The 26,706-nt window shown below is 42.2% G+C and overlaps 4 protein-coding genes across 4 annotated transcripts; 3 read left to right on the top strand and 1 right to left on the bottom strand.

The window, feature by feature from the left end:
* The first annotated feature begins 4,934 nt into the window (after positions 1 to 4,934).
* On the top strand, positions 4,935 to 6,029 carry LOC120445900 (protein midgut expression 1). Its single transcript, XM_039626554.1, has 2 exons — positions 4,935 to 5,066; positions 5,118 to 6,029. Exons 1-2 carry the CDS (start codon positions 5,032 to 5,034, stop codon positions 5,353 to 5,355), a joined length of 273 nt encoding a protein of 90 aa, XP_039482488.1. The 5' UTR covers positions 4,935 to 5,031; the 3' UTR covers positions 5,356 to 6,029.
* A 10,339-nt stretch (positions 6,030 to 16,368) lies between these two features.
* Positions 16,369 to 18,066, top strand: LOC120446507 (lysosomal Pro-X carboxypeptidase). Its single transcript, XM_039627515.2, has one exon. It carries the CDS (start codon positions 16,442 to 16,444, stop codon positions 17,867 to 17,869), a length of 1,428 nt encoding a protein of 475 aa, XP_039483449.1. The 5' UTR covers positions 16,369 to 16,441; the 3' UTR covers positions 17,870 to 18,066.
* Positions 18,067 to 18,157: 91 nt separating this feature from the next.
* LOC120446506 (cell division cycle protein 23 homolog) lies at positions 18,158 to 20,511 on the bottom strand. The gene is made up of 3 exons (XM_039627514.1): positions 19,423 to 20,511; positions 18,759 to 19,360; positions 18,158 to 18,698 (listed from the first exon to the last, which is right to left on the bottom strand). Exons 1-3 carry the CDS (start codon positions 20,390 to 20,392, stop codon positions 18,240 to 18,242), a joined length of 2,031 nt encoding a protein of 676 aa, XP_039483448.1. The 5' UTR covers positions 20,393 to 20,511; the 3' UTR covers positions 18,158 to 18,239.
* Positions 20,512 to 20,762: 251 nt separating this feature from the next.
* On the top strand, positions 20,763 to 25,929 carry LOC120446508 (phospholipase A2 group XV-like). Its single transcript, XM_039627516.2, has 4 exons — positions 20,763 to 21,322; positions 21,388 to 21,759; positions 21,819 to 22,341; positions 22,401 to 25,929. The coding sequence occupies exons 1-4, from the start codon at positions 21,175 to 21,177 to the stop codon at positions 22,621 to 22,623; spliced, it is 1,266 nt and encodes a 421-aa protein (XP_039483450.1). The 5' UTR covers positions 20,763 to 21,174; the 3' UTR covers positions 22,624 to 25,929.
* Positions 25,930 to 26,706: the final 777 nt, after the last annotated feature.

Here is a 26,706-nt window from a genome sequence, read left to right as displayed (position 1 = left end):
TGTTGTTTGGCGGCTGCTAGTTAAGCACTCACCCACACATAAGCACGATTTAATATGGAAACTAGTGGGCAACAAAGCGCAGATGACTAAACAAGAGACACAGATACAAAGTAACTGGCACGGACATTTAGATACAAGACGCATACACATGGACTTCCCAAACTCAGACATTATATCTCTTTGAAAAATAGAAACACTTTCGAACACTGAATACCTTTTAGAAATTATGTTCAAAAAAATAAATATTTCCAAATATGTCTAGCCAACTTGCACAGATACAAATAAGAATTTTCGCAAAATATATTTATTAAATACACTGCTCAACACATTTGCAAAACAATTATACTTTTAGAAATACCTTTTTGTTCCAGAAATGTGCCATATAAACCGAAATTGAAGGCAAACTTAAAGGGCCGCAGAATAGTTTAATCTGATACAAAGTTATGCCCTTCAGACAGCTGACAACTTTTGGTGAACAACTTCGAAATGAAATCAGACATCCTTAAGTTGCCCCAAACGCTCACAAGCGCACAGTGAGTTGAGGGACACAAAATAACAATTAAACATCAAGCTGACAAACTTTGCAACAGCAAACAAACAAGCTACATGCAAGATGGAGCAAATACTGGAATTATACCTATATAAATAAGGACATATATGTGGAATAGCAGTTATATGGCCGCAGAAGACGCGCAAACTTCGCGCCAGGATAAGCCCAAGTTGTAAGTGGAAGATCTCAGGACGGGCGGGAAAACTTTGTCAGCGCGAACGTGACATGAAAATCGCTGAGCTGATGAAAAATGCTAAATCGTGACGGGAATCCCCAAGCCGCAAAGACACACTTGCAACTTTGGCAACTCTTGAAAGAGAACGCGAATGCGACACATGGACCGAGCCTAGGGCAATAATTGACCTCCCGAACAAAAAGTAAGAGGGAAATAACCATAAAATATTCTCGCGTAGTTTCTGAAGAATAAAACAATAATTATACTCCAACACATTGAAGAAATTGTTCTTAAAACTTTTAAGCATATATAACATGATTTTATATATAAGGTAGCTCTTTCAACTAAATTACATTTGACATTGATATATATATATATATTTAGTTTGATACCGCGCATTTTGTTAACGTTCAAAAAACTAGTAGAGCACCTCTATGGTTTTGGCACTTCATAGAAGACATTGTTCTGGGAGACCCGTGAAACTCGAGAAGTCCGGAGTGAGGAGTTCGCCGCGAGAAGACAACTCCCGGCGAGTGTGCCTATATTTGGGCCACAACTCCGCGCCAGCTAATGGCTTCATTTGGTCCGATGTTGGGCCACTGCAACACCAACTGCAATCGCAACTGCCCCCGGACACTTGATGCCCCTGCAGCGCGGAGCACTCGGTGTACTCGGTGCACTTGACTCCGCCGCTGCAGCGATGTGGTCGTTTAAAAATATCGCAAGACGATCCCGCGTTCCCCGTCGATTCCGCTCACGACATCGCTGCGTTGGCAGCTAAAAATAGTGAACCAAATGTATCTGGCTGTGTGTATCTTCGAGTGCTGTGTGCATCTACGATTACGTGGCTGCCCCTCCACGGCTCCCCTTGGAACTCCTGGACTGGCATGTCGCCCATCCCTCAGAGTTGGTCTTCCGCCTAGACAAAAGGCTAATGCACTTTCAGGCAGGCTGATCCGATGGCCAACGCATCGGGAAGAGATTTTGGTTGATTTATAATGAGCCCAGCACACTCGGCTACCTAATTGCTCACTAAGTGGCAAATGTGTTCGATGATGAGCAGGCTGTCAACCGGCAAACGCAGCATGTGGGGACATCACTGGAAATTGGAAATTTTTAGAGGTGACCATGTGGGTGGTCTGGAGAAATCCCTCTTCAAAATATAGACACACAAGAAAAATGTCAGTTTACCTGTAGCATCGTGAATAAATAGGCTGTACAAAAAACAATAAAAATATTAAAAAGAATATGTAATGACACATTCAGGAAACTAGTTATCAATCAAAACCTAGCAACAGTATAGGCAAATTAATAAATGAAATATTACACTTTTATCCTAGGTAAAGCTTACTCTATAACCAATCCATTTAACTCAATTAATTTTTAATTTAAGAGCGTACCTAATGACACATTTTAGGTTGTAGCTGTACCAAAAAAAAATGTAAATGTCTTTTAAAAATTATAATATGCATTAACCTTTGTATCTTACAAAAACAGTTGACGTACAGTACAGTACAAAAACTGCTGACGTAAGTCATAAAATATAATTTTACAGTTATTTCAATTTTGTTGTCTACATTTCCAGTGCATTGGAGGCCCCATAAATCAGAGCATTTATTAAAAATGCATTTGTAACTGGAACAGTTTGCTGAAAGTTGTTCGCAGCAGCAAAGAGAAATCAAAACGACTTGAGAGTTTGTTTTGCCATTTCCTCCAGCTTGGCCTGGCCACTTTATTAATTTTGAAATAAAATGGCACGGCCATTAACAATGCGCCAAGCAGAGTCCACTCTCAACGGCAACTAAAAAACTTCAAAGCCACAATAAACCATACACAATTCCCGGCAAGGACGAGAACAAGGACGAGTACAAGGACCAGAAGAGCCTGCAAAGCTGCAGCCAAATAAAACATGATTACTTACACAACATTCACTACGTGTAGAACACATATGTGCTAGGTACGTAATTCGTGTAGTCGTACTTCTCTGATGCACTGCAAAAAGGATCAAAGGACCGGGAAGGACTTTCTTCGCACGCTTCGCAGTCGTTTGGAGCATATGTTTCGAACATTTTTCATAATCAAAAAGCTTTTAGCGGCGGACAGTGGCAATGATGGCTGGTTGGATGCTGCATTCCCGCCCTCCCGCTGCCACGCCCCTTCTGCCCCCAGTGGCCAAGTGGAGCTTATTGTCCGTTTCATTTTCGAGTGCAGCAGCGTGTAAAATCGCAATAATGCACAAGATTCGCAGCGTAGCGCAGTTGTCCACAGACCGTTTCCCTTTTCCGGGGATAAAAACTGAAGCCGGCAGTTGTGAGGGTCACAACGAACTGGCTATACCCTGCTTTCGTCATAACTTAAATATTTCGGGAGACCTATTCTTCTTTAAAGACTTTAAATTATGCGCAGAGTTATGTACTTTGAATGTAAAAACGTTGTATTATTACAATTGATAAGTTAGTACCAAAGTACTAAAGTTTGCTAGCTCACAAGTTTCTATCCTATTCTATATAATATATAGAGCAAGTAGAGCAACTAGACCAAAATAGAGCATTTCCACATGACAAATGCAAGCCAAACTGCAAGCAGAAGCGACAACAGGCGACAACAACACTAGGAGCATTTGTCATGGCAATTGATTGCGAAGAAATCTACAACACCCAAATACAAATTCAATTTAACTTTCAGCTAAAGTACACACATTGAAAGTAACACAAACATTGGGAGCAAAGCAAAAACAATGTGAAATCGAATTCAATTTTCATAGGCCTAAATTCAACCAACAAATGGCATTAAATTGCAAAAGTATCACAAATGAAATCATTGGATTATAATGGCAATATTTTGTGAGTTTCGCAAATGTCAAACAATATTTATTTGCTGTCGACTGTTGAGAGGCAAACGGCTGACTTTTGCAAGAGCGGCCCTTCATTTGTTCTGGCCCACATTTTGTTATTGCCTCTCCAAATGGTTTTAATTGCCTTTCATTTGTTTTTATGCAATGCCGGTCATCATATGCAAATAAATCGCGCATACGCCCCGTTGCTGCCACATAAAGCACACCAGTGACCAGCACGGTAATTGATGCTTAAGTTTTCTCGGCAAGCCGAGTGGAGGCTTTTTGGGATTATCGAATGTTTGCCGAAAGACTTATCTAAAATGGATTAAGGGCAGGTCTTAAAATGCATATAAATAAAGTTAAACAACGTAGTTGAAATGGTACAACACGTGATTTAAGGTAACCTCACTAACACTGTTGCCAGCAGTCAGTCAAAAAAGGATAGATTGCCCAAAAAATAAGGGGAATTACAAAAAAAAGACGAACAGATCTAAATACGTTTTCATTTTGATGAACGATACAGTTGATATTTTATATTAATATAATATATTTATATAATAATAAAAACGTCGTCCATTACCTTATTGATATTTGGGTTTTAGTGTTTCATTTGCAAGTGTTTCATTTTGCGATTCGGGAGAGATACACACTTTTGGGGCAATCATATCCATTCTGAGAATCGGTTACTTTCTGCAAAAAGTTTTAAAAAGATTTGAAATAACTAAGTAATTTATATATATATAAACAATTAAATTTGCTAAACGAAAACTTGCCGCCGAGGATTGCTACCTCACATTTGTAAATAAGGACCTGAAGCAGCTTTAAGTTCCGCCAGCAAACCAGCAAATCGGCTCAGAGGTCATAATTTCTGGTTAAGCCGAGCGTAATCGGCACTTTTACCTAAATGGACCATAAGGCGTTAAAATGATGCTATCGCCCACACGAAAACCCAGGTCCTTATGGCCCAACTCCGTTTTCGTGGACTTGCCCGGACTTACCTTTGGCAATGCAATAAAAAGCCGAAATACATTTCGATTATGCGGCAAGACGGCACATTTCGCCTGCCTTTCAAATTTTCTTCGAATGTTTTGTTCCGTTTCGTTTCGTTTTGATTCTTTTCCTTACTTTTTCGATTTTATTTCTGTAAATTTTCCTGCGGCCCTCGACGACAATTTGAGGGAGGTGGTCCACAACCCTTAGTCGAAGTTCCCGTACAGCCGACAATAAAAGAACGAATTTGGTAAGAAAATAGCATAAAATATAATTTGCTTGAAAGCCAGAATATGCTTACGTACTGGAGGGGACTTGGCTATCATTTTTATGGCCAAAGTATTCGAATTGTTTTGCCTAAATTGATGTCATTTTACCCCTGAGCATATGCTCAAGTATCCCACAGCGTTTTCCTTCATACTTACTTTCGAAAAAACGTATACAAGTATAAAAGTATAAAGAAACCAGCTGATAGCAATTATGTGTCTGCGACTAGTTGGATCTGCTCTCTGTTGGTAAGTATCCTCTATGGCCCTGAAATCACTTCAAAGTGCCAGTTTTTACAGCTGTTGCAAATTGGGTCTCAAGTGCCTGTGCATTTTCGCCTGTTCCACGGTCGGTGTTATAATAATAGTTGCCTTGGTCTTGTACTTTTGTTTCGTCCACAACAAATCGGAGGACACCACCACAAAGTCTCAAGCTGATTCTAAAATGGAGACATCCTTGAAGGATAGCATAACTACTGCAAGAGAAGCCCGTTCGCTTGCCAGAGCATATCTCCAAAAACTAATAGAACGAATTTGATATGTGCAAAGATTCTTTTTAAACTATGAATTTCTTTTGCTGTAATACAACATTCACATGTTTAAGATGAAATAATAATGTATGAAAAGGCAATAAGAATCAATTGATTTTGGATGCATTTGTTTGGTATACACACTAAACCAAACCCATTTTCATCCAAATGGAGTACTCCTGGTCAAAGCACTTGGCACTTGGTTAGCTTGGCTTTCACTTATTTGGCCCGCAAACAAAGGAAATCTGTGTGGGAAAACCGCCAACCCATCAAAAGCTGCTGTTGTGTGAAAAAGTGATGCCAGTAGTTAATGGTACTTTGTATGCAAAGTGCAAGACAGAACTAAAGCAAACAAAAGGGCAAAGTCAGTGGAGCCCTGGAGCCCTAGAGCCATGGAGCCATCGGAAATGTGGGAGAGAGGTCCGCTCCGTGGCCACGAAAGCGCTTTTGGGCTGCCATTTGATTATATAAAATTTCCGCATTTTTCCGCTGGTTGTAAGCGTTTAGTGGCAAACAACCGACAGCTGCCGAAATGTCGGCGAGCGTGTAGTTCCCCAGCTGCTGCAAATATCCCCCGATGTCTGTGATGTGATTAAGATGGTTAGTCATTCTGTTTAAGAGCTTGGCCCTAAGCTCTTCGCCACTAAAGCGGAAGCCGGGGAAGCCGAGGAAGCGAAGGACTCCCAGGGGCTACCAAGGATATCGAATAGTTGCTTGGAAAAAAAATTAATGTCCGTTTATTTCCTCGATGCACTTACACCCACTGTGGATTACGTTTAATATCTGCGATAAAAACATGTTGTATTCGACAATGTTTGTGGTGCAGACAGAGGTTTATAGCTTTTTTATTTGCATTATGTGTTTAATGTTCATGTATTCTCTGTTTTTCGTTACTCACTAATCCCTTTATGATAGTTTTTCGCTGTATAGTAACAATTAGATAGTTGTATTTTCACCTGCTTGATATTGTTTTCAGTGGAAAATGTGTTTTATTATTAACAGTATCGTGTCATCGGTTCCTTTTTTGCTTCTGATTTGCTTGACCAAAAAATGCTTCAATAAACTTAATTTCAATGGATTTTCGGGTTCCTTTATTTTTTCATTACGTGAAGAGCCCGGCAGGAATTTTCGCTTTTCCCTTTTTTCCTTGCTTTTTTTCGTCACTGCCTCTTACAGCATTTTAGCATTTGCTATTTGCTACCTAGAAGTCGAGGAGGAGTGCGGGCTTGGCCATTACTTCGATTTGTTTCTTATTTAAATGTTGTATACACTTCGATTGGAAAGAGAGGGCGAGGACACCCAGAAAGAGATGGGGCGATTGAGGTAGTGAGACGCTAAGTGCCTTTGTCGGTTGCAAAAGCGAATTAATGCCGGGGAAAATGGTAAGGGAAAATCGCTAGGGAAAATCGCTGCGGTTTCCTACTCTAATGCGTTTAATTTATATCCTCTAGCAACTACAACAAATAAAAGCAATGAAACGGGCGCGAGCTTGGGGGGATAAAATAAAAATATATATTTATTTTACAGCTGCTGCACTTAGAAGTGCGATGGCAATAAAAAGCAGCCCCAGCTAGTGGCATTCAACACCTTTTTTCGTTTTCTATTTCCTCCAACAGAAAAGCTTAATAAACAAACGCCGAAAATGCTCTAGAGTTGGGTGGTTGGCTGCTTGGTGGGTGATTGGGTGGTTGGGTGGTTGGGCGTTGCGTTATAAACATTTAAGTCCACAATTTGCACAGCGTGTAAGGAGGCATTGCCACAACCTTCACCACCACCCACTCCAAGCCCTCGATGTCCTCGACTCCGCTCCTCCACTTCGAGTGGAACTTTCAGGCAGCGGCCAAATGCTGCTGGCCAAATGCAATTTTCACGTGCAACCGCAACGATATTTATGCCACACGAGCAACAAAAGCTCGCAACCGATTTCAACACTAACAAAAAAGGCGTCCCAATTTAGAAATCACCTATAAATTCTTCATACTTATGGCTTGTTAATAATTAAAGAGGATTATACTCGTATATGGTTATTATTATAATTTATCAAATTTAATGTGGCTCCAAAAGCTATAAGATGGCGATAAGCAACACGTTTTATATGCAAAACAAAATAATAAAATAAATTAAGTTGGAAAATGTATTGTGGTGCACTTTCTCAATTTATATATGCACAAACGGGTTACCAATTCGCTCAAGTGCCTCGTGGGTGAGCTCCAGCTGTTGTCAGGCTCCTCGCTCCACAGCAACTGACACTGGTTGGCACCACCTACCAAGCACCACCCACTTGCCCCACCCAAAGTCACAGCTCCACCTTTCGCCACCATCGCATGTGTGTGTGTGTGCGTTGTGTTTGGTCGCTGCAGCGTCCTGGGGTCCAAGGGTTCCATGCGTGCCCCTCCTCTCCCTCACCCTTTGCCATTGCCATTGTGCCATGTGGCAACATAAACATCCCACCAACTGTGGCGAGAACTAAAGGCAGGGACCAATGCAAGGTGAAAATATTTTTGGGAATTCCAAATTTGAACCTTCGCCACACGGAAACTTTATTGCAGTCCAAAAACAGTGCATTTTTTAAGAATACTAAAACATCACCGTTTACCAAAAATATATAGCTAATGTCCAAATTTTGTTGCGGAATTTGTTGTGATATTTCTTTTAAATGAACAGGACAGTCTTTGAAAAAAAATACGAATTGTCTATCAGAGCAGTAAAAGTTCATAATTATTACTTCAGTAAACATATAAATTATTATTAAATAATTTCGACGCCTGAAAGAAGAACTATGATACGTTGAATGGTTCTTAATATTTTGTAAATTCACTATAAAAAATAAACTGCGTTATTCAACTTGTACTTGTACTGCACTTTTGGAAAGGCATTTTCGCATTTACTGCTGTTCAAAATCCAAGCTTATTTATGGCAGTTCCATTCAAATGAGAAGTGTTCCCAACTTGGCCCCAAATGCTGGATGGCATCCGCTTGGTAACGACAGCAGCGACAACCCCGACGACAACCCTGCAATCCCAAGTAGTCATAAACACGATCCGAGCACCTGCAACTGCCACGACTTCCCCCTTTTCCCCTGTCTCTGTCTCTGTCTCTGGTTCTGGTTTCCGTTTCCGCTTCCGCTGCAATGTGTCGCCCGCCATTATGCAAATGTCGGCTTTCAAGTGGACAGACTGCTCATTGCAATCTGCATTTAAATGACCCGGCGAGGTGCGAGAATGCTCCGAGATTTCTCGGCATCATTTGCAAAAATATTAAAGAAAACTCCCAGCGCGAGATGGAATATTTCAGTGCACCGGAGAATTATGCACAACCACGCTTTTGTGGCACTTATCGCGGCCAATGAGTTACGGAACCAGGTAATTGAAACTCTTCATAGAAAGTATGAGAATTAGGGTGAGTTTGCAGTCCTTACATAGATCCCTACTTTTCAAATACAAAATGTTATTGAATTTAAAGTAATATTCTGTGCAACAAGCACGTTTTTCAATGAAAGACAAATATTCCGATACTGAGAGAACTGGGGGAACTACAATTTGGTTAAACCAAAATATGTGTTATTTAGAAATCGAATTGGTTTCATACCATGTGGATTCATTTTATATGTACTTTCAAGTTTGCGACAGCTTATTCTACTGTTTTTTATTTTCAGACAAGCTTAAACATTTTGCTAAGACAAAACATAGTAAGTTTTACTTGAATATAATCTGTGTGTGCAGAAAGCTGAGCCGCAGACTAAATTTCCCTTCAGCACGGGCAGGTGCAGGATGCAGAGGAGCTCCCCTGTCGTTTTCATAATGTTGACAAGGTAACCAGCTCCGCACACACAGCACACACACACGCACACTCTCCGTAGGGGAGACAGCTAATAAAGTTACCCACACACGGCGATACGGACTGAAAGATTGTGTGTGTAATGCGTTTGGTTTTCCCCCATCTTCCCCCCAAGAGAGTTGTTAACGTTTTTTCATAGCCGTGTTTACTCTTTTTCATCTTGGCGCCGAGCCCCTAATGACACGCCCACAGTCCCAATTCCCCTGGAGCCACGCCCCCTGGCTGGCAACGATAAGCGACAATAAACATAAAAAATGAATGCTCAGCCCCCCGGTGGAGCAGGCTTTTCCAACTCCACGAGCCCCTCTGGTTTTCCCAGCTTTTCCGCCAGTCTAACGCACGCGTGGCCAAATTTTACAAACCGCATGGGTCTGTTCCGGCACCAACCTTTATTGTCGGCTTCGCGGATTTTGTCGGATTTTCAACCCATAAACAACGTTTTCATTTTCTCTCTAAAGAAACATTTTCGTTCACGGGGGACTCAAATTAGTTTACAACATTATTATTAATTGAATCATAATTAAATGCTCCCTGAGCGAAACATCATCTGCGCATCTTTGCAAATAAAAAGTACGGTTAGCCGGGCTTACAAAGTTATTTTTCGATTGATCGACCATTAAATACCCGTCACTCAGCTAGTGGACTTGCGAGTCAGACATTTCAACATTTGGCATGCCGATGTAATTTGGAATCGAATATTTTGACATTCAACGCTTTAAAAACATATTTGTGTCTAAAATGAAAATTCTCTAAAATGAATATTCCTGACCAAGAATATATGTATGTTGGAAATTGTGCTTTCTGCATGTTACATACTTTTTTACTAATCTAGTATCCCCATTTCTCTACGAGTAAATGAGTAAAACAAGAGAGAACGCTGTAGTCGAGTTTCTCAACTATCTGATACCCGTTACTCAGCGGGGTGCTACCGCACCGAAAACTGTCAGTGTGGAAATTTCTCCTTTGCACTTCCACTAGCTGAGTAACGGGTATCAGATAGTCTGGGAACTCGACTATAGCGTTCTCTCTTGATTTTTATCAATTTTTATGCGGGGTGGGGGGTGCTGAGTGCGGGCTGCGGGGTGCTGGGTGCGTGGTCCGGGGTGCGTAGTGCGGGGTGCGGGGTCCGGGGTGCGGGGTGCGGGGTCCGGGGTGCTGAGTAACGGGTATCAGATAGTCTGGAAACTCGACTATAGCGTTCTCTCTTGTTTTTTGCGGGGTGCGGGGACCGGTCCGGGGTCCGGTGCGTGGTCCGGGGTGCGAGGTGCGGTGTGCGGGGTGCGGGTTCCGGCGTCCGGTCCGGGGTGCGGGGTCCGGGGTGCGGTGTCCAGGGTCCGGGGTCCGGGGTGCGGTGTCCGGGGTGCGAGGTGCGTTGTGCGGGGTGGTCCGGGGTGCGTGGTCCGGTGTCCGTGGTGCGTGGTGCGGGGTCCGGGGTCCGGTGTCCGGGGTCCGGTGTGCGGGGTCCGGTCCGGGGTGCGTGGTGCGGTGTCCGGGTGCGGTGTCCGGGGTCCGGTCCGGGGTGTGGGGTCCGGGGTGCGGGGTCCGTGGTGCGTGCGGGGTCCGGGGTGCGTGGTGCGGTGTCCGGGGTCCGGTGTGCGTGGTGCGGTGTCCGGGGTCCGGGGTGCGTGGTCCGGGGTCCGGGGTCCGGTCCGGGGTCCGTGGTGCGGGGTATCAGATAGTCTGGGAACTCGACTATTGCGTTCTCTCTTGTTTTTTGCGGGGTGCGGGGTCTAGGGTGCGCGGTCCGGGATGCGTGGTCCGGGGTCCGGGGTGCTTGGTGCGGGGTGCGCGGTCTGTGGTGCGGGGTGCGGGGTGCGTGGTCCGTGGTCCGGGGTCCGCGGTCCGCGGTCCGCGGTGCGTGGTGTGTGGTGCGGGGTGCGGGGTGCGTGGTGTGTGGTGCGGGGTGCGGGGTGCTGGGTGCTGAGTGCGTGGTGCGGGGTCCGTGATGCGTGGTCCGGGGTCCGGGGTGCTGGGTGCGTGGTGCTGGGTGCGAGGTGCGGGGTGCGGGGTGCGAACGCTGTAGTCGAGTTTCTCGACTATCTGATACCCGTTACTCAGCGGGGTGCTACCGCACCAAAAACTGTCAGTGTGGAAATTTCTCCTTTGCACTTCCACTAGCTGAGTAACGGATATCAGATAGTCTGGGAACTCGACAATAGCGTTTTCTCTTGTTTTTTATCAATTTTTATGCGGGGTGCGGGGTGCAGAGTGCTGGGTGCTGGGTGCGGTGTGTGGAGTTCATATGATTAAATACATGTTTTTTGGCAAAACGATAGAAATTTACAAGACCAATACAAAAATGAAAAAATACCAAAACATTTTTCAAAAGTGTGGGCGTGGCAGTTTTGGGCGGTTTGTGGGCGTTAGAGTGGGCGTGGCAACATGAATCGACAAACTTGCGCTGCGTCTATGTCCCTGGCTACTGATCCTGATCAAGAATATATATACTTTATATGGTCGGAAACGCTTCCTTCTGCCTGTTACATACTTTTCAACGAATCTAGTATACCCTTTTACTCTACGAGTAACGGGTATAAATACCAGCACAGTATATTTGCTAAAAAAATATTACCAATTAAATGTAGCAAATTTAAAAAAAATTAAAAAAAAAGTAGAATTCACTCATATTGACTAGAATTACTTCGTTTTTATAGTTGAGAAATAAAAAAAAACAAATTTGATTGACCCTTTTTAATTAAAATATAATTTTAGAACTAGGCCATCAACAGTAAAACTGTACATAGAGAAGGTAAACTGGATGATCTTGTTTCCAACTTGAAGTCTTAAAGTCCTGAAAAAGTGAATTTCGATTAAAATTCTTTGAAGTGACCCGACATGTGGGACTAATTGCTTTCATAGCTCATCTTTTCATCAGAGAACTCAGACACAAGCCCGCTTAGAAGTGTCTGCATGCCATGCAGAAATGCCAGATTATTAACAAATTCGCATGCCACCCCACATCGGCTGTCAATTTGTCGCATCAGCAAATAAAGAGGCTGGCAGAAAAATAGAAGCCGGAGGAGCACACTGGGTACTGTGTGCTAGGTATGGAAAGCCGGAGTCGACTGTCAATACAATTTCCAGGGCAATTCGAAGCGGAAAGTCAGCCAGGGAAATGCAGACGACTCGGGCTTGGGTGGCTTGTCAGCTCAAAATGCGATCAGCCCGACAGCTAAGCTCCACTTGCCAGGCAATTTCGCCAAGGCGCTGACAAGGATATGGATGTGGATGTGGATGTGGATGTGGCAATTGCTGAAATTATTTGCCAGGCGAACTTTTGATGTTTTTCGGCCAGAAATGCTTCTTAACTGCCAAATCAATCTGCGCCAATATCGATGCCGAGCAAAAACGCATCGTTGGCCCATTAAAAACCAATTTAATTTACTGGGCGCAACGGCGGCTGGGAATACACTTGGAAAAGTAGTAAAAGCCAATTAAATGGATAGTATATTAAAGAATTATTGCGTATTTTGTTAGGTTTTATGTAGAGCACATTTTCTTAAACCAATAAATTCTGGTTTAGTTGTTACCATCAAAAAAATGATAAAATTTAATGAACAAATTCAGTAGTTCCTTGCAAGTACAATTAAAATCTAATTCCTCCTAAAAACCTCAAAAAGCACGAGACAATTTTTGTTTTCTGTGCATAGAACACATTTTCAGCAACCACGAAATTTGATCAGAGATAAATTCCAATTATTAAAATCGAATTTGCACAGCTAGTCAGCACATGCAACATACGATGGGCGTGGCAAGGGGCGGTGTTGTGTTGCATTTTGGAAGCCATTGAAACATTTTATCAAATTCTAATTATGCAAAACGAGGGGGAAAAAAGCAATTAAACCGAATGTCCCCAAACGCTCGCATCCAGCTAACTATTAAATGGCCAAATTATCAGATTCCCAAAGCGAACAGAATGTGGGGGCGTGGCAAATTCTGGTATTGTTCGAGTAAAGGAACACCGTATTTGGTTGTGTTTCGAGCTTCTTGATACGTTTCCAATTAAGTCTGCTGTCCAGTGCTAGCAAACGCTGTTCGCACAACAAATTTGCCATGAAATTGCATTTTTTCTGCCTCAACAAATCGTCAAATCTGCGAGTGAACAACAACTAAACTTTCGGGCGGGGATTACATGCATACATCTAATACCCAGTTAACGCTTCATAAAATTGCATTTCAAACAAGCGAATTGACCCGATAGGGCGAGGAAAACAAAACGCGTTCTCAGGATCGAAAACAAAAACAGGATGTGTCCACAATGGCGATAGCATAAGGTATGAGTGGTAAATAAATAAATTTTATTGCAAGGCAAATGGCGGTGGCTGGGCTTTGGATTCACCATTTCCTCATCATACGCACATCCATTTAACAATGGGCGGAAAATAAATGATAAAAACAGAGAGGACAAAAATTAAAACTCTGGAAAAACCCTGGTATATAATATAACTATCTGTTTGACGAAATACTATAGTATAGCCTAAATAAGTTACAATTTGTAATGGCAAAATGCGGAGTATATACTAGTACGAGGTATAGGTTAGTTAGCATAAAACAATAGGGCACCATTCTTTGTAGATCTATTCCGCTGATATATTCATTGGATATATAAATATCAGTAAAACGCCTATAAAACCCTTTTTATCCGTTTTTCTGCTTACGTTTCGTTTGTAAATGCCAAATTTTTGGAAATTAATATTCCCTATATGTTCATTTACAAAAAGGACAAATAACCAGGTCCATAAAAACATGTATAAATAATACATAAATACAATGGCAGACAGCGAGAAATAAACCCACGTCCCATTAACTTAAATGCTTGTTTTCCTCGTCGCTTTTTTCCACTCCATCTGGTTATTTTTGAAGTTTTGGCTCTTTGTCATGAAATATGCATGCACCAAATTTACACTAATAGCATTAATTTTGCTATTTTACTGGCGTTTTTTTGCTAGAAGCCAAATTTAAATATATTAACATACCTACTAACAAAACTAAACGAAGAGAAAATATAAACAAATGTTCCAATTTTCATATAACTAAATGTGACCCCTTAAAGGAAGTCACAGAACGTCAAATATTTCCATATTTTATCAACTTGATTTACGCTGATCCCACTCACAAATTTGAATGGCCAATTTTATTGCCCTTTTTACTGAGCCCGTAAATCAAATAGTAAAGCAGGAACTGCAGCCAGTTCCTGTTATGGGGCAAAAGGCTCAAGAGCGGCGCAGCGGACAATTATTCAATTATTTCTGAACGCTAATTAGTCGGAAAACTAGAGCCACAATGATTATTATTTCTTCTTTTGACATTAACACACGCAAAAAAGGGGAGAATGAAATCAATTAGGCGAGCCAGCGCACAGGATGGAAAATAATCTGGCCATGAGTCCGCCGATGATTATTGTGATGGATATTTTATGTGACACCAGTTTACCGGCGGAGTGACCTCATTGCATCGGCTGACATTTCTGATGCTGCTTTGTTTCCGTTTCCGCTGGGCCCGTTTTGACAGCTGCGCAGGAACCACCCACGACTTTCGCCCACTCGAAATTCAATTTTCCGCCGTTTTCATGATAATTTATAGGGCTTATTATTTTATGCACAAAACTCGCGGGACCAAATGAATTGATTTGTGTCTGCGCATAAATTTGCAATTTCGTATTAGAAACATTTACACTATTCGTTACAATAATTTGCCACAGTATTTTGTAAGAAACTTAATTCGCATTGCGTGTGAGCCGATCGGAGAAACTGAACTGAAGCACTTAGAATCGTATGGCAAAGTTAGCGAGGTAAACTCGTACCATATGCCAATTATGTTGCCCCAATATTATGCCATTGGATACACTTGGGTAGCTCCCCCTGCAAAAAAGCCTGTCTAAAGAAAGGTTCGACTATGTGGGATTGATCAGCCGGAACGACTCGAAATTGTTATGATAGCTGCCAACGATATACAACACAGGGATTCCAGCAAACAACCTATTTCTGAACATTATTTTAAAATATTAGTAAGTGTGTTATATTTAGTATTACAATAAGCACTTACACTTTGTTAGTGGCTTACACAGTGCATGTTTTTACATAATTACGACACAGGAAACTTACATTTGCTAGAGCACTTTACATTATCGGAATTTTACTCTCAACACCGTTTAAGTCTTTTTGGCGCCATCTGGCGTTGGTTGCCAAATCAGTTTATTACTTAGAATCAGAAGTAGGGAATTTATTTTGAATTAGATATTAGAAAGGGATTCAGGGTGAGGGTAGCGAAGAATTGACAATCTGTTACGGTCGTCCGAGCAAATCATTTGTATCTTGATTTTTCAAGCAATGAATAGTTCAAAAGAAATGGTAGGGAAAGTGCGATGATTACAAATAGAACATTTTTCAGCTTGAAATAAATTGAAGCATCTGGTTAATAGGTACTCTGCTAAAAGTATAATAGAAAACAAAGCCGTAATGGGATAATAATATTCGGCAGGAGCTTTCTACTTCTACTTGCACAGCTTATGTAGCGCCTTATCATCTCATCGAATTGTTTCCTCTAGATGTCAAAATGGTCCTTGAAGATATAATTAGAGCGTTTTGGAAGAGAGAAGTGCATCTGAGTGCTAAAATTCGTTAATGATTGGTTTATATTCTCTTATCTTTCAAATCAAAAAGTTTATTCACAGATCATAAGCTGCGCTTTCCTACTACCATATACTTTGAGGAAATAATTTTGGAGTTTTTAAAATAAAATTGAATTGTTTTCTCAAATAATAAATAATTATCAGCATGTGTTTTTATAAAAAACCTTATAATGATTACGATAGTTTCTTTTATCATTATCACTATTATTTTCCGTTATTTTACATTGCTTAAATCAAAATATAGGGAAAAAAAGATGTGCAGTGTTGGTAAGTATCTGAATTGAAGAACCTTACCGGGCATCGGCTTGTGAGTTTTAAGCTTTAGGCAATTAAAGAATGATGTGAAGCGTTTTTGGGATGATTCGGCACATGAAGATCAAAAACAAAATTAATCTCTTAAAAATCCCAGTACTTAAAATAGTCCCCTTTTATATTAATTGTAAATGTAAAATGAGTACTGCTATAAATAATATGTATCCGATTTTGATACACAAGTTATCTTTTATTTGAGTATATTAAAATCTCTCCAAAAGAGAACTCCCACGATCTGGTAACACTGCTCCAAGTGTAATATAAAGCCCGGCTTGCAGATAACGAACATAAAAATTGCGCATACTGTAGGTCATATGATTTTGCCCGATATGGGAGGAACCACTCTAGGAGCTGCACTGTCAGCAGTTTTGGGACTCCTGCTGATCGCGGGGTGTGATTGCAACCAGAGGTACAAGTACGAGATCAAGGAATTCCAAGTGCCGCTGGACCACTTCAGTTTCCTGATCAACGCCACCTTCAACATCCGGTATTTGTACAACGACTCTTTCGTGGACAAGAGCAATGCCCGCACCCCGATCTTCTTTTACACAGGCAACGAGGGGGACATCGAACTTTTCGCCCAGAATACCGGATTCCTGTGGGAACAGGCGGAAAGACAGCGGGCTCTGGTGATCTTTGCGGAGCATCGATACTACGGAAAGTCACTTCCCTTCGGGAGCTCCACATTCAACACCAGCTTGCCGGAGCACTTGGCCTATTTTACAGTGGAGCAGACCCTCGAGGATTACGCAATGCTGATCACGTTCCTGACCAACGATCGTCAGATGCCTGTAGTGGCCTTTGGGGGTTCCTATGGCGGAATGCTGGCCGCCTGGTTCCGGATGAAGTATCCGCACTTGGTCACCGGAGCCCTTGCTGCCTCGGCGCCCATTCTGCAGTTCTCCGGGATAACCGATTGCGACATCTTCTACAGGATTGTAACATCAGTATTCCAGAATGCCTACAACACAAACTGCACCGCGAACATTGCGAAGTCGTGGAAACTCTTCGAGACTCTGGGAGCAAGCGAAGCCGGCAAGAAGCAGATATCGGATGCATTCCACCTATGCAATGCTCTGAAGACCGACGAGGACCTGAAGAAGTTCCTGGACTACGTAGAAGAGGTGTACAGCAATCTCGCCATGGTCAACTACCCGTACAACAGCAGTTTCCTAGCCCCATTACCTGCCTATCCCGTGAGGCAGGTGTGTTACTACCTGAGAGAATTGCAAACCACCGACGCTGATTTGCTGCACGCCATGTCCAGTGCCTTGGCAGTTTACACCAACTACACACAGTCTGCCAAGTGCCTGGATATATCCGTCAACTCCAACGCCGATGATTCCGGGTGGAATATTCAGAGCTGCAACCAGATGGTGATGCCCATCTGCTCCAATAGCTCCGAAACCATGTTTCGCACATCTAGCTGGAACTTCAAGGATTACGCGGAAAAATGCTACAAGAACTACCGTCTCACCCCCAAGCCATACGACATCATTTTGCGCTATGGTGGCAGAAACCTAGAGGCTACGACCAATATAATCTTCAGCAACGGTCTTTTGGACCCCTGGAGCGGTGGCGGTGTGCTTCAGTCTCCCAACGACAAGGTCTTTGTCATCATCCTGCCCGAGGGAGCTCATCACTTGGACCTGCGCCACAGCGATCCGGCTGATCCACCATCTGTGCGCGATGCCCGCGAAAAGGAAGCAGCCATCATAGCACGATGGATCCAAGATTTCTGAAGTGAGACTATTTTACTTTTAACCATATTCAATCGCTCGCTCAACTATGGGATTCATATTATATAACAGCCGCTTAAGGCCACAGTAACCAGATATTAAAGATTGCGATTACATTAGTTTAAACCAACGAACAAATTATTAAAAAATATCAGTTTAAAATTACAAAAATAAGCCATAATAAATTTTTTGAATGGAAAGATCCTGTTTTCAACATTTGATTTATATGGGCTCCAGTAACTAATAGTTGCTTGAAATGTATTTTCATTAATTCTGTTGGAAAGGGGTGACTTTTAGCTTTGCATTAATTGCTTGGATTGCCAATATAATTCATAAAAACAAATAGGAATTTATACAATTGGAACTCATTTGACTAATCGATGGAAACGCTGGATATTTCCATGGAGCTGTTATCATCCGATGGCGGTTGCTCGGGTGGATTCGTAGTGCCACTGGTTGCGCCAGGCGCCTCCTCAGTGGACGGTGTGACAGCAGTTGCTGATGTCGTGGTAGTGCTGCTGGCAGCCGCGGTTAAACTGGTCCTGCTCGCCTGGGAACGACGCATCCCCTCTAGCAAGTTTCGACCCGGACGCAAGCTGATCAAGGAGCTATTCGAGGTACTCCCCGCAGCTGCTGCTGTCGTGGAGGTAGTCGTGGTTGCTATGGATGTGATGGGAACTCGGACTCGCACATCCTGGAGCTCCCACTCCATCTCGTCCTCGGAACTGGTCTCTGCATTCGCCACGGTCGTGGAAGTTTTTGCCTTCTTCTGTCCCTCAGCATTGCGCTTCCAGTCAATGGTTTTCAGCAACGCCTTTGCCTCTGTTTTGCGCTAAAAAGTTTTAGTGTTTTGGTTATTTGGAATACAAGTTTCTTATAAAAATGCACCCACATCATCAGAGTCTAGACATTTGTAAGCGTAATAGGCGGCTCTTTCGTATTCGCACTTCTTCTCGTAATAGTTTGCCAGCGTGATGAATCCTTGATAGAGGCTCTGTTTATCGGTGGCCGCTCGCTCATCCTCGCAGTACATTATGTAGCAATGGACCGCCGTCTCGTGGTCGCCGAGCTTCTCGTGCAGATTGGCCAGTTTGTACATCGCTATGCCCTCTATATCACCCACATCGATGGCCTTCCAGTAGCACTTCACAGCATTTTCGCACTTGTCCAGCTTCTCATACGTCTCACCTAGGGCAACCAGCATGCGAGAGTCGTAGGGACGTAGTTGGTGGGCGATTTTAAAGTAGTATAGGCTGTAGTAGTGCATTTTGATGATCTCGTAGGCCTGACCCAGTCCATACCAGGCGCGATAGTCCCGCTTGTTGACCTCCACTGCCTTTCGGTAGCTCTGTATGGCTGCATTTGTGTTTTTGAGCTCCATAAACTCATGTCCCATCAAGGTCCAGGCGGCCAGATACTTGGGATTCAGTTTCAGGGCGCGTTGAAAGTAGGAAATGGCCACCTGATGATCACAGCGGATGCTATAGTAGTTGCCTGATGGAAAAGCATATTATAGTAAACTATAACATTACTTATAAAGCAAAGTAGAGCCTAACCTATTACACAACACGTCTCTGGACGATACTTGTTGATGCTTACAGCCTTGTGGGCCAACTGGGCCATTTCGGTTTTCATCTCCTTGACGAACAGGAGATTGGAATAGGTGTCTACATTGTCCAGGCGGTAGGGATCGCTCTCAAGAAGTGCTTGGTACAGCTCAATCGCCTTGTCCACATCCCGCTTATTGTGATAGACAAGAGCCATCTGGGCAATCAAGTAGATGTTCTTGCTGAAGCCCGATGCCTGCAGATCCTCGTAGATCTTCAGACCGTCGTCGTTGAGGTACAACTCCAGGTAAGTGTGCGCCATGAAAAAGTGCCGCATCCAGTGACCACCCAGCTGAAGACTCAGCAGTTTCTTTTTTTCCATGATGAGGGGGGAGAGCTCCAGATAGGCGCTCCACAGCATGGGCACCAGTCTGATGGCCTGAACTAGCATTTGCTCGGCGGCCTGGTTGAGATTCAGCGCTTTAAGTACTACTCCGTATAAATATATGCCGTAGCCATCAAGCCGACTCTTGCCGTACTCCATGCGAAGTGTGGCTAGCAGATCGGCGAGATCTCGCATCTGATTTGGCTCGTGCAGATTCGCCTGGTCGGTGGTTGAGTCCAGTCGCCGCTTTTCCCTGGCCATGTAAGTGGAATAAAAGTGCAGAAAGCGCGGCACACTGGACTCACAGTTCCTAACCGCATGCGCCGCCCTATCGTACTCCCTCACATCGTAGTAGCTCTTGGCCAGGAAGTAGTCGCTGTACTCCGACGGCGCAATCCCCTCCAACTGGCACTCGTTAAATGTTCGATCCTCTTCCGTTTCATTGTCTATGTGCACATCGTCCAATCCGTGGTGCATCTCCGCCAGCCACTTGGTACTGTGCAGGAGACCCCGCTTGGAGCACTCTATGATACCGCGGCGCAGCTCCCGCTTCACATCCGGCAATAGCACGCTGAAGAACTCCTGCATCGCCATTGTTCCGGTTTTGTTTGGAAAGGCTATGAAAACAATTTTATTTGCCGGCGCGCTTCGCCTAGTGGTGTGCTAACAATGTATCGGACATGGATTGGTGTGTATCGATAAGTGCTTGGAGGTGTTCCTTAGGTGACCAGTCACTAGGTAGCTGTAGGTAAGTAATTGTAGTACTACTAAGGTTCCAAAGAGAAACTTTTTTGATACAAAATTTTATTTTATAAAAAATTACAGTTTACATATTTATTTTCATATTTCAATATTTTTGCTACTGCGGGAGCATATATATTAATATGAGTCACATTATGAAAACCGTGACCATTTCACAAGGCACCCGTTTCTGTAATGATACTTGGTCACACTTGGAAGGATGAAGTGTGAAAAGGGGAGAAATAAACGCTGACCATAACAAACTGCGCAACAACAACACTGATTAGGAAAAAACGACAAATTTGCAAAGCCATGACTTTTTTTAAACAATAACAGCCACTCGTGACGTTGCTTTTCAAAGGGGAAGTGCGACCCCCGAAGTCCGCATACATATACACACATACAGCATGCAGACAGAGTTTAAAGGTCAAATCACAGCTGATTGAAACTGCGCAGACCACAAGGGCTCCACATAAATGCATTACAAAAAAAAGCTTGGCTGATTCATTTCTTTATGCACAGGAGGCCATTATCTTCCGTCAATTGAGTGGCGCGATCCGATAACCTCCAAGCTACATATATACCCCGTAGAATAGTCAGTTGTCACTCCTGCCTTGTTTACAACGCAACGCACAATGAGGCTCAAATCGGGAATTCTTTTGGTGCTCCTGCTGACCACTTTTTTGGACCTGGGCGAGTGCTTTTGGCCATTTAGCAAATGGAACGAATCAAATGATCCTCCTCCTCCGCCTCCTGAACCCAAGAGATCTCCAGTGATTTTCGGTAAGTACAATGAGCACTTTTATCAAGGCATACAGCTACTCATTCTACTCCCTTTTGTGTTCCAGTACCTGGCGACGGAGGCTCCCAAATGGATGCTCGCCTGAATAAGCCCAACTCTCCTTACTTAATTTGCCAGAAGACCCACGATTGGTACAATCTGTGGCTAGACCTAGAGCAGTTGGTCATCCCCATGGTTTACTGTTGGATAGACAATGTCAAGCTGTACTACGACAAGGCAACAAGGACCACACACAATACTCCTGGTGTGGAGACGAGAATACCCGGCTGGGGCGATCCCGAAGTGGTCGAGTGGATCGATCCCACTAAGAACAGCGCCGGAGCCTACTTTAAAGATATAGCCAATGTGCTTGTGGACCTGGGATATATTCGCAAACAAAATATACACGGAGCACCCTATGACTTCCGAAAAGCGCCAAGTGAGCTTTGCTTCTCTGAATTGTTTACCAACTATTTTCATATATTACTCCCATTCCAGATGAGAACCAACAATTTTTCATTGATCTTAAGCAGCTGGTGGAGGACACCTATGAGGCCAACAATCAGTCTGCTGTGACCTTTATCTCGCACAGCATGGGCAGTCTCATGACCCTGGTGTTCTTGCAGGAACAACCCGTCCAATGGAAGGCTAAATATGTGAAGCGAATGATCAGCCTGGCGGGAGTATGGGCGGGAAGCTTTAAGGCTGTAAAGGTGTTTGCCATGGGCGATGACCTGGATTCGTTCGCCCTGAGTGCCAAGATCCTCAAGGCGGAACAAATAACACACCCATCCACTGCTTGGTTGCTGCCATCACCACTGTTTTGGAAGCCATCCGAGGTTCTGGCAACGACCCCAAGCCGGAACTATACAATGGCACAGCTCAAAGAATTCTTCTACGACCTTGACTACATGACGGGCTGGGAAATGCGCAAGGATACGATTCGGTACAACCGAAACTTTAATCCACCGAATGTGGAACTGCACTGTCTTTATGGCGATGGCATTGACACGGTTGAGAGGTAAGTAGAGCTACCTCTGCGAAACAGAATTCAACTAATTTAACTCTACCTCTTAACAGACTGCAGTACAAGAAATCGGACATTAATGGGGAAACGCCCAAGTTGATAATGGGTCTCGGCGACGGCACTGTTAACCAGCGCTCTCTGAGAGCCTGCCAGTATTGGTCGGGCTACTCCAGCGCCCCTATAAACACATTGGCCCTTCAGAACGTGGACCACATGCACATCCTGTCCAATCCGGACGTCCTCAAATATATTCGCACTGTCATGAAGCAGCCGTAATGTCAATTGTAGCCTTTAAATATTTTAAGAGCTTTGCGATTTTCAGACCCGTTGAGAATGTCTGTAAAATCGAAAGCTAAAGACAATGCCAATTTTATTGTTAAATAAATGTAACTCGTTAAGTAGCACAAATCTAAAGAACAAAATGTTCGTTTTGCATTTTCTTTAATTTCTCTTTATTATTATCTTATTGATTTATGCTTATTAGATGAGATATCGAATCACGTGTGTCAATGTCAATGCTTTTATTACTCAATAGTGTTTCATTTTCCATTCCTCTGGGTTTTATTAGTTTTTAATGTTTTCCATTTTCCTTTTTCCATTTAATAAATTGTTTATATGTATTTTACAAAGCGTTTACTTAGATGTATTCCATTTTAGTTATACCGAATAATTTGTTAATTATTGCACTAATATTTAATTTCATTCACTTCTCCCGCCTCCATTTTGCTAATTTATTGTAGTTGACATTGTTCATTACTTGCTCTTGGTATAATTTTCCATTTAAAGTATGCTCTCGCTTATGTACTTCGATATCTGGATAGATATAGAAAAAGAGTTTCAGTTGCAATTAGGATAAAACTAAGGGCTCGAATGATTTCAGTGTATCGCTTTTGGTTTTTGATAAAATCAAGAAATATATATTTACAAATTTTAGTTGTTTGCTCATACAAAAATCGCTGTCGCAGGCTAAGTTCGTGGACATTTCCGCTAGAGATTTTTGCTGGCTGCCGGTCGTGCAATCGGTTTTTCGCCTTTTTGGGCTTACAAAGCATAATAGTTAATTCGTAATTTTTAATTCGTTTTTGAGAGCGATTTGTGCGGGTGTGGTTTATTTACTCGTTTGCTAAATATATACATAAATGTTTATATATTTAGTATATATTTGATTTTATGTTGCTGCACGTGGGTGTGTGTGTCTGTGTGGTGTGGTGTGAGAGAGAGTGTGTATGTGTGGGTGTGTTAAGAACTAGACTTGAAAACGATTTTTTCTGCTTTAGTCAGTATTTGATTTTTGTTCTCCACTTCTCAGCATTTTCGGTCTGTTTTTCCTCTTTCCTCTTGCTAAACAAAATTTGTGCTGTCGTTCCATAGTTGCAGTTAGGGCTTTACACATATTATGTACGGATATTATATATATAACTATAATATGACCTTTATTCATGACCCAAATAAAAGTGATTCTCAAAGTGATCGCCACGTCCGCGCGCTCTGTTTCAAAGAGTTTTTACGTTTAGTATAAAAAACCATTTTATCGAAAGTATAAAAATCGTATTTAGCCCTAGTGTCTCTTCTATATCTGTCTTTATTACTGGTTTCATTACAATTCTCGTCATCTTGGCTTAAATCTTGGTTTTGTTCGTTTCGTTTTGTTTCGTTTTTGGTTTCTTAGCAAAAGCGGGTGTATCTTCTTCAAGCAGGTATTCGAATGTTACTTGGCAGGATTATTATTTTCCATAGTATATATATATTTTTGTTAAATAGTTTATAAAAGCTTAGTATGTCGAGTGTGTGTGTGTATGTGTAGTGTTTGTCTACTTGTCTTAAGTGGATTTCGGGTGTTCCAGGTCTGTTTGTTTACAGCTAAAATACTCTGTTATTGTATTATCTGATGCAATATATAGAACTCACATTAGGCGACATTGACGACTTAGCGGACTAGTTAATTAATTACTGGCTCAATAGGTATCTACAATGGAATCCGTACGTTACCAATGGGAATGATATCAAAAATGAGTATTGTAAATACATATCTTGTAGTAGGTTCACTTGGTTTCCTTTCCTTTCCGGTAATTAAATTAATTAAAGCTTTTTCGTGTGTGATTACTCGTGTCGGTAATATTATTCATATATCCGCATCAGCATATCTTCCCTTCATGGCTAACGCATAATTGTCTGAATCGAAAACAATCAACAAACCAAGAGATTGTAAATGAAGTCCTATTTACACTTGAATATTTTATATTTACTGGCTTAGTTACACTTAGTATTCATTTCGATCTGATCGGATCGTTTTGAATTCGTATCTCATCTGGGGTTCGGTTCGTTCAACTAGGCTCCTACAATGCGTTCTCTATTCAGATTTATCAATGTCTCGTTAATACAATTATACAATTGAATTGCCATGAATATTCAGTATTGCTAATAACAGTTCCCTCTGCACCGTATCGGATCAGATCAGATCGGATCTACATAGATGTGTAGATCTGATCTACATGATCCCGGTTCCGGAGCGAGACCTGATTGGTGCTTCGGCTGGCCGAGACTACAATTATTGCATAACAACTGGCCAAATGCTAATCCTCCCTAGAATTCAGCTAGTTCCCTTCGGTTTTTGCCCACTGGCATTTGCGCTACTCATTTTAATAAGATTTAATATCTACGACTAGGTTAAGGTTATAATTCTTTCCACTGTGGCTCTAATTTATCCAAATCATCATCACATATCAAAAAGTTTACAAAAATTTCACTTTAACTACGGTTTTTCTCGACCTTCCTTCCCATATTCCTTCCTCATCGATTTCATTTCCATTTTTTGTTTTTGCTCTAGCAATTACTTAAATGTTTATTACATTTCTAGCGCTTCGAATAAAACAAACAATACAACAATACGTAGATACTCTAACGTTATTTGACCCATTACTCCCACTTTCTCTTTTGATAACAACTTATTTGTTATGTCGTTCGCAATGATTAACATAATCAACGTGTTGATATATATTTTTAATAAATTAGTTCGCTTCGCTCGTGATTTACAGGGATTATCGACTAACATTGGTTACCATTCTTGAATTACTTTCGTATTGTTTTTTTTTTTAGTGTAAGAGTGGGCAGGTTAAAGGCATTTGTTTGGTTTTCATTTTATGTATCGTGGTGTTTCCCCTCGGAATGCAGGTTTTTCTGGTTTCTTAGTTATGCAGATTTGCAATTGGAAGAACTCAGCCGAAGATCCTGAAACCAGAGTGAGTCTCAGTTCCTAGGATCGATTGAGCAGCAGCGGGAAATTGGTGAAATAAACTCAGTACTAGAGGTGTTCCAATGCGCATATATGTATATTTATTTTCCGAAAAACCGAAGCGTGATCACGAGGCTTATTCAAGGTAGTGATATATTTGATGTATTTACTTGCATATGCTATCAACAGAATTGACGAATCCAAACTGATTATGAACTAATATTGCTCTTGGTTGGCTAAAATTGTGGTTCAATTGTGTCCGATTTGCTTTGCTTGCATAGCCAGTATCTCTTGTGCTCAAAACAACAATTCCTTAAAAGCTTCTCGTCCGCAGAAATAAGCGAGATAAATGATAGGTTAACAGAATATAGTGTCTAATTGATGTAACAATTGCTTTGTGTCCGTTTCTTTTTCGTTTCCGTTTTCAATTCGTCTGGGGATCACTAAGCCCAGGCGCTCGCTCGCTGATTTCTGATCTTCCCAAGCTGAATGCTATATGTATATAAACGGGCCAGTGGACTTGGTAAGCCGAGAGAATCGGAATCTAGAATCTAGGCTTAAAACAAGAGTGCCTGCGTCCTTCTGATCTGGCCACTTTCAACAGGATTCGCCATATTGTTATTTATTTATTAACTTACTATACAAGCTCTCGCGTCCCCTCGCTTCTCAATCATTGTTAACAATAGCTTCTTCTTCTGCTGAAACGCTTTCGAATACAACTTTAGGCCTAGGTTGAGTTCAGCTTAGGTAGATGCCCAGCGGAAAACTTGGCTAGCTCAACGGGAAAATTCTAGAGGGGAAAGCCGGTAAAATTCAATGGGAATCGGTAGCTAATGGCGAACCAGGTTTTCTGCTGAACATGTAACAACTCTTAGGTTATCATACAAACTTCCAAATCACTTATTTTGGTGTATTGCAAAAATGTGCGAATGTCTGAGTGGCTGGTGTGTGTATAAAAATTGTTTACTAACATTTCTTGTTTACGTTTTAGAATATATAAATTGTACATAATGAACTTCCACCGAATGATTAGTGATTCATGATTCGTGTATCGACTGTCTATCGAAATGGAATCTCTTGTTGATATCGCAAATGAGAACAGCGACCAAAATGACAGGGATGCAAAC

The sequence above is a fragment of the Drosophila santomea genome, chromosome 2R (genome assembly GCF_016746245.2).
Source record: "Drosophila santomea strain STO CAGO 1482 chromosome 2R, Prin_Dsan_1.1, whole genome shotgun sequence".
In the NCBI taxonomy this organism is placed as follows: Eukaryota; Metazoa; Arthropoda; class Insecta; order Diptera; family Drosophilidae; genus Drosophila; species Drosophila santomea.
Note: the sequence above shows the minus strand (reverse complement) of the source record. Positions and strands in the feature narration are given on the sequence as shown.

Coding starts and splice junctions, on each gene's coding strand:
- LOC120446508 (XM_039627516.2), top strand. CDS start 21,175: ATGAGGCTCAAATCGGGAATTCTTTTGGTGCTCCTGCTGACCACTTTT. Junction 21,323..21,387: donor GAGATCTCCAGTGATTTTCG/GTAAGTACAATG, acceptor TTTGTGTTCCAG/TACCTGGCGACGGAGGCTCC. Junction 22,342..22,400: donor GGCATTGACACGGTTGAGAG/GTAAGTAGAGCT, acceptor ACCTCTTAACAG/ACTGCAGTACAAGAAATCGG.
- LOC120446506 (XM_039627514.1), bottom strand. CDS start 20,392: ATGGCGATGCAGGAGTTCTTCAGCGTGCTATTGCCGGATGTGAAGCGG. Junction 19,361..19,422: donor AGAGACGTGTTGTGTAATAG/GTTAGGCTCTAC, acceptor CTTTTCCATCAG/GCAACTACTATAGCATCCGC. Junction 18,699..18,758: donor AATGTCTAGACTCTGATGAT/GTGGGTGCATTT, acceptor AAAACTTTTTAG/CGCAAAACAGAGGCAAAGGC.
- LOC120445900 (XM_039626554.1), top strand. CDS start 5,032: ATGTGTCTGCGACTAGTTGGATCTGCTCTCTGTTG. Junction 5,067..5,117: donor GTTGGATCTGCTCTCTGTTG/GTAAGTATCCTC, acceptor CAGTTTTTACAG/CTGTTGCAAATTGGGTCTCA.
- LOC120446507 (XM_039627515.2), top strand. CDS start 16,442: ATGATTTTGCCCGATATGGGAGGAACCACTCTAGGAGCTGCACTGTCA.